This window comes from Hydractinia symbiolongicarpus, chromosome 10, assembly GCF_029227915.1.
Source record: "Hydractinia symbiolongicarpus strain clone_291-10 chromosome 10, HSymV2.1, whole genome shotgun sequence".
Lineage (NCBI taxonomy): Eukaryota > Metazoa > Cnidaria > Hydrozoa > Anthoathecata > Hydractiniidae > Hydractinia > Hydractinia symbiolongicarpus.
The window spans coordinates 25,882,949-25,896,707 of NC_079884.1; the positions used below are offsets into that span (position 1 = coordinate 25,882,949).

The 13,759-nt window shown below is 35.4% G+C and overlaps 1 protein-coding gene across 1 annotated transcript; it reads left to right on the top strand.

The window, feature by feature from the left end:
- The first annotated feature begins 277 nt into the window (after positions 1–277).
- Positions 278–5,223, top strand: LOC130612714 (zinc finger protein sens-like). Its single transcript, XM_057434064.1, has 3 exons — positions 278–772; positions 1,439–1,567; positions 3,075–5,223. Exons 1-3 carry the CDS (start codon positions 682–684, stop codon positions 3,800–3,802), a joined length of 948 nt encoding a protein of 315 aa, XP_057290047.1. The 5' UTR covers positions 278–681; the 3' UTR covers positions 3,803–5,223.
- The last annotated feature ends 8,536 nt before the right edge of the window (positions 5,224–13,759 follow it).

Genomic DNA, 13,759 nt, shown 5'->3' on the forward strand with positions numbered 1-13,759 from the left:
ACACAGCGATAAAAACTACCAAACTTCAAGTTGCGAACAGTTAATGTTATTGTTACCGTTATAGCTGCGAGGTAACGACTCTTTGCAGTTTTGCAGAGGCATCGTATTTGCAGCGCGTAAATAAACTTTCGGCATGTTTATCGTAACAGCGTAAATTGAATTTTAACGACAGAATGCAAGCGTCGTCGTTGTTTCTGTCATTTATAACTTTATTTTTTTTAAAAAAAAATACGGACATAAAATTCATCCTAAATGCTCTGTAACTGTAAAAAAAAGAAGAAAAAAAATACATTAAGATAATTTTATAATTTTATATTCAGAAATGTTTTTATTTTTTGTTTTCTTGAATATCTATGAAGAAGAAAAAGCATTTCAATTTATCTTGTTTGCGTTACAACAAAACAGTAAGTTCAATGCAGCTTGAGTGGCATTTAAATAGAGTAACGACAGTATGTTTCAACATGTTTAATTCATAAACGACATACAACCACCAGTCGTATTCATGTACGGGCGTCACGAGGTAGAACTGTTTTACATAAACTGCTGCGAACATAAGTATGCTCAATTAGTAGCGAAACAAAACAAAACGAGAGATACACACAGTGAGCATAGTTTTTCGAAAAAACGGAAACAAAAAAAAAGTGAAGACAGTTTGATGTTTGGCAAACATCTTCACATACAATGCCGAAATCATTTTTGCTGAAACGTAAATTCAAAGAAGATTTACAATATGAGGATGAATATGAAAGTGATGATGAAGGGTGGAGGATAGGTGAGTGAGGTTTACACTAAATTAGGCTCAATATGATTGTTATGGCATTTTTGTGGCATATTTTCTTAAACTATCCCAAATTATTTTTAAATCTTGTCACTGCAGCTTAATGATGCACTTAATTAATATATAACATCGCAGTTGTATTAATTAAAATTTTTGTTGAATATGGAGGAATGTTTTTTGCTAAAAAAAATATTATAAATTATGCAGCAAAAGTGCACCCTTTCGGCAAACATTTTGTCCAAGCATTCTGCGTTCAACTATTAGGCTATACTTCCATAGTTTCGATATTTTGACTTGCAAACGTGGTGATATAATGGTAATATTGAAGGCTAGTTTTGGACAATTAAAAAATCCACGAGAACTAACCCTTCACTGCTAAAAAAACTATTGAGTTATGTCAACTTCGTTCCCATGATTTTTTTTGTTAAAAAAAAGTTCTGAAGTCAAGGCTGATATTTTGAAGCAGTCTAAATAATGTCAAATTGGACAAGCTGCATACGCCCGTACACTTAGCCAAAATGGCGGTAAAAGTTAAAAAATGTTTGAAGCTAGGCGGATTTCTTACAGAAGCGTATATACTTTAACTAAATTGGGCAAGTTTATGACAAATAAAGTTTAAACTTTCCAACATCCTTCCAATCTTTTTTGTTTATTTTACAGAAACCGATAGCAAAGTGGATATGTGCAGTGTTGAAGAAGATCGGGATGATTGCTCAAGCAACACCAGTGACTGTCCAAGTAGCAGTAGTGAAAAAGAAAATCGAACCAAAACCTCCCAAATTGAGAAAGGTTAGTAGTATATGACAAAATATATTATATACATAAATATCTGATGCCACCCTCGTCCCCAGGGTTTTTTGTCTCTTTGATATGAGAGAAGAAAAAGACGAAAAATGCCCTTGTATCGTCGAGTGACCAATATATGGCCAGATTAAACCAATCATATTTCAAAATCCGGTAGTTCCACTAAGTTGAAATTCCGAAATTTTAGGTAACGGTCTGTCCAAAATCTTTTTAAAAGGGGAAGTAGAATCAGAAAAAAAGTTGCAAGGGCGTTGTTTCATTTAACCACTTTTGTTGCCTAGCGACACGCCTAATATTGTCGAGGGGTATAACTCTCCATAGAAATTAAATTCACAGGTTTTAAATAGCATAAAATTTTTGTGCATGTTGTATAAAAGTCGATGTTACAATTTAAACGTAAACATATGTTGCACAACAAAGCGACACGAGATGTTGTACAACAAGATGTAGAGATTTTTTCTATTTCAACAACAATTTCACACAAATTAAGGCTCAAACAAGAAATAAAAAACATTGATTGTTTTGACTGACATATCTTGAAAACTGTTTTTATATAAAAAAAATGAGTAGTACGTTTTTAAACTCCCTTTTTATAAAGAAACGTATGCATTGTGTTTTGAAGCAGTTTATTAAGGAGTAACACACAAATTAAAAAATGCGCTTAAGATGTCACAGACCCTTTCAAGAAGCAAGCTCACTGCCGTGATGAATTTACTCCTTATAAATGCCAAGGGCCATATAAAGAACACTCTAAATAAAATCAGAACTCAAAGTATTGACATTTGAAGTCAATTTTTAGCGTTTTTTGTTTTGGTACGTTAACTAGATTGGATATTATGCTTCACGTTCAAAAGGAAGATACTGTAAATATGTATCAAGGAATATAACCAAAGTTTAACACATAAAACCCTTCAGAAGTAGGACCGTTGAAATTTTACGGTAAATAACAGGGGACAAATATTAGTTTGGAGTTTTTCTTTTCTGTGTGTGTTTTTGCTGCATGTACGAAACAAAATGTATAATTTATAAATTTTACGGGTTTGAGGTTTTCTAGAAAGCTTGGATCCCATAAAAATATTTTGATTTTGAATAGATCGAAACTATTGGATAATTTGCCAATAAAACATTTATATAAAGTTGTCGCTCAGGGTTAAAAAGTTCACAGGTAGAATCGCAAACATAGTTATTCATTCTTTTAACAGATTTTTTTCTTCATTAATGATTGAAATTTTTGCGCTGGACAAAAATTTTCCGCGTTTTTCTTTTCATCACTTTTGACTGACTAAAATGTTTGTGCCAGGTCGAGCATCTACAAAGATATTTTTTGATGTAAAAACAAAAACTAAGAAGCCTGATTGCTGGCAAAAGTAACATTGGACGAAATGTTTTATCAGAAAAAAAAGTTTTACCATGTTAACAATGTGTGTATTTATTTATTTATCTATTTATCTATTTTCCTATTCATTATTTTCCTGTTTTTGGCAAACCTTAGGTGACATCATAAAAGGAGATGATTTAGATGGAGTTGACTACCCACACTCCTTCTTAGAGTTTCTCAATGATGAGAGGATTCAGAGGAGTTTAGAATCGTTTGGAGAAAATTGTCTAGAAAAAGAACGAAATGAAGCCAGACGAATCAATTATGAGATGCTGCAAAAGTCTTTCTTTAATTTTGCAAATCAAAAAAGAACCATCCCGATAAAGTACGAACAAAATAATCATTTATCTCCTCCTTTGGTGCCTTTTCGTCACCCTCCATCTTATCACTACAATTCAGTGCATCACAATCTTCCCTATCACATGCCAGAAGGATTTCAATCGCGCCCTCCCACACCGTTGTTAAATTCGTCGCAACATAAGGTATCAGACCGATTATATCCATGCAAGGTCTGCGGGAAAGCGTTCAAACGTTCGTCTACCTTGACTACACATATGATGATACACGCCAACATCCGCCCATTTGCATGCACATTTTGTGGCAAAAGGTTTCATCAAAAATCTGACATGCGCAAACACACATACACACATACGGGAGAGAAACCACACAGGTGTAACTTTTGTGGCAAGTCATTCAGTCAGTCGTCAAATCTTATTACTCACTGTAAGAAACATAAAAATTTCAAGCCGTTTCGGTGTAGCATATGCACGGAAGATTTTCAACAAAAAATTGACTTGCGCAGACATATGTACACCCATCAATCAAAACCAACTGACATTTAACTATTGGGCGTTACAATACGCCATATTCGTTGTCAGGGTAATGAATGCGTCATTTGGTTGAGCAAAGGAGATATTTACGAACTCAATATTTACATCTTCGAGGGCAAGGTTTACATTCTGCGGGATCTGGTTTAATGAATTGACAATTGAAGTTATCAATGAAGGACAAGACCCATCAATGAAGTAATAGTCTCAAAATAACATTTGTCCATTTTTCCATGCACATCGGAGGCCTTTAATTTTTACACGTTTTCCAGCCACACATAGCAATTGAAACAAAGCAACTTTTAACAACACCACAACAAATGCACCAAAGAAATGTTGCATGCACATTTTGTGAAGCATCCTATTGTGTGAGGATAAAATTATTTGTTTTATCGTGTTTTCATGTTTGTGTTGTTTGTTTATTTGTTTATTTGTTTATTTGTTTATTTGTTTATTTGTTTATTTGTTTATTTGTTTATTTGTTTATTTGTTTATTTGTTTATTTGTTTATTTGTTTATTTGTTTATTCGTTTATTCGTTTATTCGTTTATTCGTTTATTTGTTTATTCGTTTATTCGTTTATTTGTTTATTTGTTTATTTGTTTATTTGTTTATTTGTTTATTTGTTTATTTGTTTATTTGTTTATTTGTTTATTTGTTTATTTGTTTATTTGTTTATTTGTTTATTTGTTTATTGTGTAGTTGGATAGTTTAGTAGCCTTAGGGTATGAATGATGTGTAGAGGTGTTAGTTTCAATTTGTTTGTTTATTTGTTTTCTATTATCAATTTAATAATAGATCGTGTTGATTACCATTACGTCATTCAATAATAACAGTGTCAGGTACTTTTTTTATATATGTCAAGTTACTGTTCTCTCCTATGTTTTTTTTGCATTGTACATAATATATTGTAAAATAATTTTATAATAATGTTTCATAGTGACCTTTATATTATTAAATTTTGTAGAAAAATATCACCCCTTAAGGTCTGTTTACACGTATCCATCGCGGTACAGCTTTTAGTGTGTTTGTTTTAGACTACGTAGTTTGTATGCTTTCTATAGAACGCAAATTGTTAAATATTAAATATAGATTTTTCTGCGTACTTAAGGCTGGTTTTCATTAACATAAAAATTGTTGAGCAACTGTTGTACCGCAGGCACTGATATAAATTCGATGAAAATACAAGTTGTAAACAAAGCAACACAACGGAAGTTGCACAAAAAATGTTGTTAAGATGAAATCTTTTTTTCTATGTCTACAACAGTTGCATGAAAGTTACAGATTCTAATGGAAACCAAAGTTTTAGGGAAGTCGTTTGTGCAAATTTATGTTCTTTATAGATGACGCCCATACTTTTTTTTGTATTTTTATATGCTTTTTTTACCAACCTAAAAATGTTATTTATTTCCAAGAAATAAAACATTCTAAATGTACTAAGGTGTCTTGCTTTTAACGTTGAAATACCCAATTCCCATAAAATGACTATGTAAAAACAAAACAAAAAAAAAGTAACACAGAGAAAAGAAGTGCTGTTTCTTTCATACAAATAATTTGTACTTACAATCCAAACCAATTTTAAAACTTCCCGTAGATTAGTCATATGGAACTTACAGCTATGGATGCTGGTGTTGCAAAGTTAAAAAAGGTGGTTTCTAAAATGTCTCAATCGCTTCTGTAAATATGCGATAATACTTTATTAAATAACGCCTTGAGGGAGAGTGATTTATCAAAACCAACTTCAGTCATGGTAAGACCATTTTTGGCTTTACTTTCAAGTATGAATGTCTCGTTCGTACGGAGCACTGTTTTAGTGCCATGTGCGCTCGGCGGTTTCCTGGATCTGAATCTGACTTGTTTAATGGAGCTAGTTTTTATTTTCGATGAAAATTAACACAGCTATCATTTCTTTGCGTCATCTCAGATATTGGCTAAATAGGCAAAAAATTGCCTTGGGAACAAGGTTGGCATAACTGGTAAACCAAAAAATATGCTCAAAATGATGGTGACGTCAAAATCTTGTTTTTTCGTCACCTTCGTTCTGTTATTAAGATTGGTCAAAAATAAAAAAATGCCGTTTTCTACAAGATGAAAATGAAAGTGGCAATAAAATTTCGTTCTAGTCACCTAAATGCCATTTTTAGGCCAAAATAGGTCCACAATTTAACAATACTTTTTTTGTAACATTTTGCGCAGTGAACAAAAACGCATGCTCAACTGATGGTACTAACATATGTCACCCAATCAAAAATTGGTCTGAATAAAACTGTTTTTTTTTGTCAAAACAAAAAAAGCATTTTGAAAATAATAACTGAGATTTTGGTCTTCGTTTTATTGTAGGCCAAACATTTCATGTTTGCACACCAAAAATTAAATTTAGATATTGGTATTTTTTCTGCAGCGAAAAGTATTGCATAAATTCTCTTACAATTTTGTTCGAAAGCGTGATTTTTAAGTCGCATCGGCTCTTTGTTTCTTAAAAAACTATAACTCCGGAGTTTGTTTTCTTTGTTATGAGACCAATCGTAAAGTCGACAGCCAAAGTGTCTGTGAGAACAAATGACAAAATTATCTAACATGTTAAATAATGTAATGTCAAAGTACCGAACTTCAAAATATATTAAAAATGAAAAGAACAAAAAATAAAATAATACATGATCAACTAACAGAACGCTCAAATTTTGTATCCTACAAACTAAATACTAAATGAAATTTCTCCAAATCTGCTGTATTGGTTAAAAATTATTGTAAAGAAAAATTGAAAGAACGATATTTTTTGCGATTTTGTGGTGGATTTTAATTGAAAAAGAAAATACTTAAATTTTTGCGTGCTAGTTTCTACGAACATACTAAACGTGATTAATTTCATCGAATTTTCACAAATAATATTTGTTGGATAAAGTTTTACATTTGACCAAAAGTTTTTGTGAGGCATAATTTTCATCAGTCGTAATTTTTGTTGAATAGAGTTCTCGCCCTTGTTTGTCAAACTTTCATCATGAATTTCTTTTACGATTTCATTCATGGGTACATCAATTGAGCTGTGTATCCTTCTTCTTTCATACAGAAAGAAATGCAAAACAATTAAACCAGTCAAAAAGCCACAATTAATTGATGATGCTCTAGATAACCATCTACCACCGTATTTATCATAAATAACTCCTCCAACAATACTTCCAGTAAAGTTTCCTAAACTGTAATATACTCTAGTGACAATAGTAAACATTGTCACAGAGATTTTGATGGGACTTATCTTGTTTGTGTATTCCACAGCTGCTGCCCAAAATATTGCAAACCCAAAAAACTGGAAAAGCTGGATAGGTACCATCAGATAGGGTTCTTCAACAAAAGACATCGATAAAAATCGCAAGCAATATGAGAATGTAGCAATAATAAAACTTGGATAGGTACCGCAAAATAATTTTATTAACTTTGCTGAAACACGAAATACTAGAATTTCAGATACTGATGACAATGCTGAAGCTAAACCAATGATGGTTTTTGTTCTTCCCAACTCTTTCTCCATAAATATAGCTTGAAATCCATTTATTAGAGAGAAATTGATTCCCATGTGTGCTACAATGATCAAGAAGAAGATAACTTTCATTTGGCGACATGTTGAGAATAAAGTTTTTGCAACATTTGTTTTGTTTTTGCTGGAAACACATTCACATTCCTGGTTTTCAATACACTTGTTTTCCACGAAAGTAAAGGTAGCAACTTTACCATTATTGTCTTTTACCTTTATTTCTCTTTTGCTTTTACTCTTACATCTTTTTCTAATCTGCTTTTTTCACTACTAGTGACGTCCTTATGCCATGTTACCAATGGCTTCGATATACTTTCATTTTGGCAATATTTCATTGATCATTGGTCAATATTTCATAAGATTCTTCCCATGCATGACAAAAAATAACTTATCTCCTGCACTGTTCTCCACCCCAATCTTAGCATCTGCTGCTTTGGCAATCCATGGTAAAGGTACAATCGTTGAGGATGTCAGTAGAACCAATTTTTCTCTACGAAAGTGGTTAGCTATTGCACCAAAACAAGGTGATATTACTAGTGAGAAGATAGTTCTTATACCAGCAATAAGAACGCTTTGCGTAACAGATAAACCAATGGAATGGAAGAAATTTATTAGGTATGGTAAAAAACAACCCATAGTTCCATAGATTGCAAAATAACATATTTTTGCGGGAATAAGCGCTTTTATAACACGTGGTGACGGAGCGTTAATCAGTCTGGTCGCGTCAATTGGATCGTTCATATCTACTTTAACTGGATAAAAGATCTCATAAATGGTTTGAGCTGCGTCACTTCAGACTCTAAAATTATAATCTTTTGTTAAAAAACATCGCAGCATTTATCAGTTTCACATTGAATGATGCAGCTCTAAATTAGAGAATACAGCAAGACACTAGTACAGAAACCTTTGGAAAACTAAAACGAATTAGAGACACTATCTGAGAAAATATAAAATGTCATAAAGGAAAGTTTATACCCTTGCAGAGCTCTCCACTTTCAAAGATAAAAAATATCACATCAATGAATGAGAAGTAATAATTTTTTAGAAACAAAAAAATAATATAAAAGTTATGTTTCATTCTATCTGCAGACATCGCCAGAACTTTTGTCGTTAGATCTTCCTTTTTGTAAAAAAAACAGCAAAGCAATGTTACAATATTGACATATTTCAAAGAAAGGAAAAAGCATATTATTATAAGAGGGTAAGCAGGTGCGGATCCAGGGTTAGTCAGATAAGTCGCGTGACTAAGTGTAAATTTGACGAAAAATGTTAGCCAAGCGAAGATGTCGACGATCAAGGCGTTGCAAACGGAGGGCGTTAAAAATTGTAATTTTTTTACGGCGAAAAGCCATGGTTCACAGCCCTCTCCAATTCGCCTATAGCGATGTTGACGTCAAAGTTGTGACGTCGCTACCATATAGACTGAGAGGGTTGCAAATTATAGCTTACAGATTTTGACTGATTCATTTTGACTAATCAGTCACTCAGTCAGTCAAAAATCAAATAGCTATGGCCCGCAACCCTCCCCATCTCACCTAAGGGGCCTGTGACGTCAAAATCGTGACGTAATTTTCACACTCTATGCGTAGTCCAACAATATGTGGCCCGCAGCCGGCGAAGGAAATTTAGGTTCCGTTTTGCGTGGTTACTGATAACCTGTTAGGCTATAGTTTTAACTCCCATCCGTCAGGATTAGTCAAAGACTCACGCCTTTTGGCTTGGATTCTTTCCGTACTATTATTGATTATGGCTGCAGCAGATATGTTGGCGCGGGTGCTTACTGATTTAAAGTGTGATAATTTTGAATCTGTTCGTAAAATGCAAAAAGAACTTTTAGAAAGTGTTTATTCTCGAGCATTTTTGTTGTGTGGGGATATTTATCCCTTGGTTGGTAAAAGTCTTCATCGGAATTCAGGTCCAGATATATACCTTCCATCTGAGGCGAGGTGTGAGGATAAAGGAATTATTGTTTTAAGGTGAGAAGTATGTTTTTTACTCTCCAACACACCTTGCATTTATCTAAAGGTTTTCAGTATATCTGCTACGAAAAGCTAGTTGGGGAGAGCTTTATACAACAGACTATTAAATTAAAACCAAATACAAAAAGATTTAATTAGCTAATAGCTAGGGCTAATACACCTTTACGATAATTCGGAAAAAATAACACTCCATCGCAGCTTATTTTGCAATCAGAGGAGGTAAACATTACACTTTTATAAGAGTTTATTAAGGAGAAAACACTATTTTTCGTGATAACTTTTCTTGCCACGTTTTGTTTTTAATGAAAAGTACACATAAGTTGTATCTTATTATTATTAACGTTTCCTAAAAATTTGAAAGAAATTGATACGACGGAAGTTAAAAAACTGGAGAAAACACGCTTTCGTCTCTAACAAACTCTCATAAAAACACGAGTTTTACCTCCTTTTTTTCGATATTGTAAAACGATGGAGAGCCGTAGGAACGCATGTACAATTGAATTGTCATAAAGGTGTATTGTTTTTGTAATATGAGCTTTGAACAGAATTTTCAGCATTGCGGAGGAATTCTTTCTCAATTAATATTTGTGTTGTTATTAGAAGCAAGAACTTGACATCTGGATAAGTAAGGTTGGTGATGAAAATAAACAACTCTTCGAATGACTATTAAGAAACAAGTTTGTTGAGTAAAAGGTCATGGTAAAATATATTATTTTTAGATCCAATCCATCAGGAGACTGTCTATACAGCTCAGCATCGTTGGTATAGGCATAGGTGATAATTCTCTTGTTGATGTTTTGAGAATCTTGACATCCATAGAACTTTTCTTGCATCCTTCCTTTTATTCCAATCATCCTTGTTTTCAATTTGCTTTTAAAAACCAAAAGGCAAATATTTTTATATCTGAGAAAAGTTTATTCAGATTTTCCCTTTCCCATATTGTTTGTGATATGACTCTTTCTCCTGAGGAGGCAGTTAAAGCAGAAGCAATTGAGAGATACCAGCAGGACAAGAAATAACACGTGTGTCTCGTAATATAGTTAAATACAAAGAGGCTATGTACACTTCACTCCATGCCTTACATATACAAATATATAACAGTCTGTATATATGCAGTCTCCGACACTACATTACTCCCCTTTTTATTTCAAAGACTCTGGGAGATCTACTTCGTATTCTGTTAGCTTTGACGGCTTCATTCGTTCACGTGTAGATCTTCTAACTTGTTCCATCGCAATTTCTTGATCGAGATTATTCCAATCTTCCTCTACTTCATACTCCACGGTTTGCATACTTTCATCTTCACTGGTTACTGCGTCTTTGTCCGCGTCTCTTTCACAAGTTAACGGTGGTATATCGCAGTCTGCTACAGATGTTGATTTCGTGAATAGTTTCTGACTCCTTTCTTTCCCTGGGTGATTGGGAATTTTCTTGAAAAAGGTGCTATGCCGTGTGATGACATGTCTATCCCACTCTGCAGTGACTCTGCCACCAACCTTTTTGATAATGCGATGTGGGGTTCCACAGTAGGGCGTATCACTCTTCTTTTGTTGCTTTTGGCGATACATAACCCAATCACCCACTTGTAGCTCGCTCTCTGCAACATATGCTTTTCGGTCAGCATATTTTTTCATCGAGGTTTGTCTTGCCTCCTGCTTGGCTGATATTTCGGTGTGGAACTTTGGCCTTTCAGCGCGGCGTACAGCAGGCAACCGGGTTCTGTATTGTCTGCCATTGAATAGAACCTCTGCTGGACTGCGACCCGTCACTGTATGTGGAGTGCCCCGGTATGCCCGCAGTAAGCGCTGTAATTCATGTCTCCAGTTCAGGTGTTCCTGCAAAGACGTTTGCAAGAGCTTCTTGAGATTGTGCATAAAGTTCTCTACCATGCCATTCGTCCATGGTGCTAGGGGTATTTTCGGACCATGCTTGAATCCCATGTATTTGGCATAGCTTGCAAATGTTGTGCTACTGTAAGGCGGGCCGTTATCTGACCCTAGATATTCCGGAATTCCAAAAAGTGCAAAAATGCGATCCATGGCTGGCAGTACTGATTGTGCAGATGTGGCGTGAACGACCTCTACAGCAGGGTAACGAGAATACATGTCTTGTACAACTAGTAGGTACTCATTACCACCCTCGATTGGCCCAAATAGGTCAGTGTTAAGTTTAATCCAGGGTTGTTCTGGTAGTGAAGAAGCTTTCATTGGTTCTTGTTGTTTCGTATCCGTTGCAGCTTGACACGGGTTGCAAAATGCTACAGATGCCTCCACCATAGCATCTATTCCTGGAAACCACATAGTGCTTCTGATGAGTTGTTTGCATTTCACTATGCCTTGATGGCCTTCGTGCGCTAGCTGTACAGTTTTCTGTTGTAGCTGTGACGGTATAATGATCCTGTCTCCTCGCAATATAATACCTGAATCGTCCACACTGATTTCTTTGAAGATGGCTTTGTAGGGTTGTAGCTCTTTCTGCCTCTTGTCAATGTATCCTTGTCGTACAGCAATGGCAAGAGATTGAAGCGTGGGATCTTCCAACGTTGCTTGCACAATCATATCAGTGGTAATAGCTGAATCACTTCTCATGACAGCATTGGTGACTAAGTATAAAGGAAATTCACTTTCTTGTTGGGATGGAGCCTGCTTTTGCTGTGGATGGCGAGAAAGATAATCAGATGGGTTGACTGAACCAGGTTCGTGTATTAGCTGGAAATTGTAGCCTTGTAGTTTTAGTTTATGCCTCAGAATACGTGCTGGCATGTCCTGCTTCGTTTGCTTATACAAGGCTAGTAAAGGTTGATGATCTGTACTGGCAGTATATTGGGGAAGCCCATACAGATATATGTGGTTCTTCATTGTTCCAAAAACGAGAGCAAGGCTTTCAATCTCTAGTTGTGAGTAATTCCTTTCGGTAGGTGTAGTAGCTCTACTGTCATAACGAATAGGCTTAAAGATGTTGTCTTGAGGATCTCTCTGGGCAAGGATGGAAGCAAGACCATCCTTCTTCGATCCGTCTACAATAAGCTTGGTGTCCTTACAGGGATCAAAATAAGCCATTGTTGTGTGTTGCTTCAAAACTTCCTTGAGCTTGTTGTATGCAGTGTTGCACTCATCTGTCCACTCAAAAACTTGGCCTTTACATGTTAGTTGTCGTAAAGGTGCAGTAATGTTGGCATAACCAGGAATAAAGGTACAGCTGAAATTGGTCATGCCTAGAAAGGATCTCACTTCCGTTGCATTTGAAGGTGCTGTCATGGCATCAAGCGCAGTCACCTTGGCAGGATCCGGTGATATACCACTAGCCGAGAATATTAAACCAAAAAATTTAACAGATGTCACATTAAGTTGACATTTGGATCGTCCTAATGTTAATCCACAGTCTGCTAGTCGTTGTAGAACCTGGATTAATGTTAAATCATGTTCTCGTTGAGTACGACCAAATACAATGATGTCATCATAGATGTTAGCAGCCTGTTGGATGTCAGCTAAAGTGTTAGTCATTTCGTCATGGAATACTTCTGCAGCTGAATTGGTTCCAAAGTTGAGTCGCTTGAATTGACGTAGGCCTTTATGAGTGTAAAACACTGTGACGTATCGAGATGAGTCATCAATTTCAAATTGATTATAACCATGGTTCATGTCCAGCTTAGAAAAATGGCATGCCCCATTCATTCTGTATCTAAGTTCCTCAATCGTTGGTATGACATGACGCGTGCGTTGAATTGCTTTATTGGCGGTAGTCATGTCAATACTCATTCTAATTTGTGATGGATCGGCTTTTGGTGTTATGACAATGTTGGAGACCCAGTCAGTTGGTCCCTCTACCCGTTCAATGACATCTTCCTTTTCCAGCTCCTGTAACAGAGTCTCCAACTTTTCACGGTGTGCAAACGGAATACGACGTTGCGCTTGCACAACTGGGCAAACTGTTTCATCAATATGAAGGTGAACCTGACGATATTTATGCTTCCCAATGCCATTGAATACTACATCAAAGTGGTGCATAATTGCATCAACCTTCTGTTCTTGATTGTGTGTTGTGACTTCAAGCTGCTTTTCAAGTTCAACCGATGTCTCTATGGGAGTTAGATGTTTGGCCATTTCTCTATAATCTAGATGTTGTACTTTGGTGTGTACCTGTTTTACAGTTTGTTGGTTGTCAAGGTGATTTACATTGATAGCCAATACATCTAAATCGAAAGCTGTGTATTTGCCCATTAAACTTTGTGCAGCAGCTCCCTCTGTTACATAAAAGGTAGCCTGGACATTGTTGTTGTTGTTGGCAGTGATTTGTGCCTCAAACGCCCCCTTGATTGGTAATGTAACTGAGTTGTATGGTTGCAGTTTTGCCTTGGTTGATCGAAGAGGAATGTGTTTTAAGTGTTCTTCATAAACATTCCATGGAATTACATTTGCATCTGCCCCCGAATCTACTTGCATAGTGATCCTGGTGTTGTCGATG

Excerpts from the sequence above, each read along its gene's own strand:
- LOC130612714 (XM_057434064.1), top strand. The coding sequence starts at position 682 with ATGCCGAAATCATTTTTGCTGAAACGTAAATTCAAAGAAGATTTACAA. Across the intron at positions 773-1,438 it reads TGATGAAGGGTGGAGGATAG|AAACCGATAGCAAAGTGGAT; the intron begins GTGAGTGAGGTT and ends TTTATTTTACAG. Across the intron at positions 1,568-3,074 it reads AACCTCCCAAATTGAGAAAG|GTGACATCATAAAAGGAGAT; the intron begins GTTAGTAGTATA and ends GGCAAACCTTAG.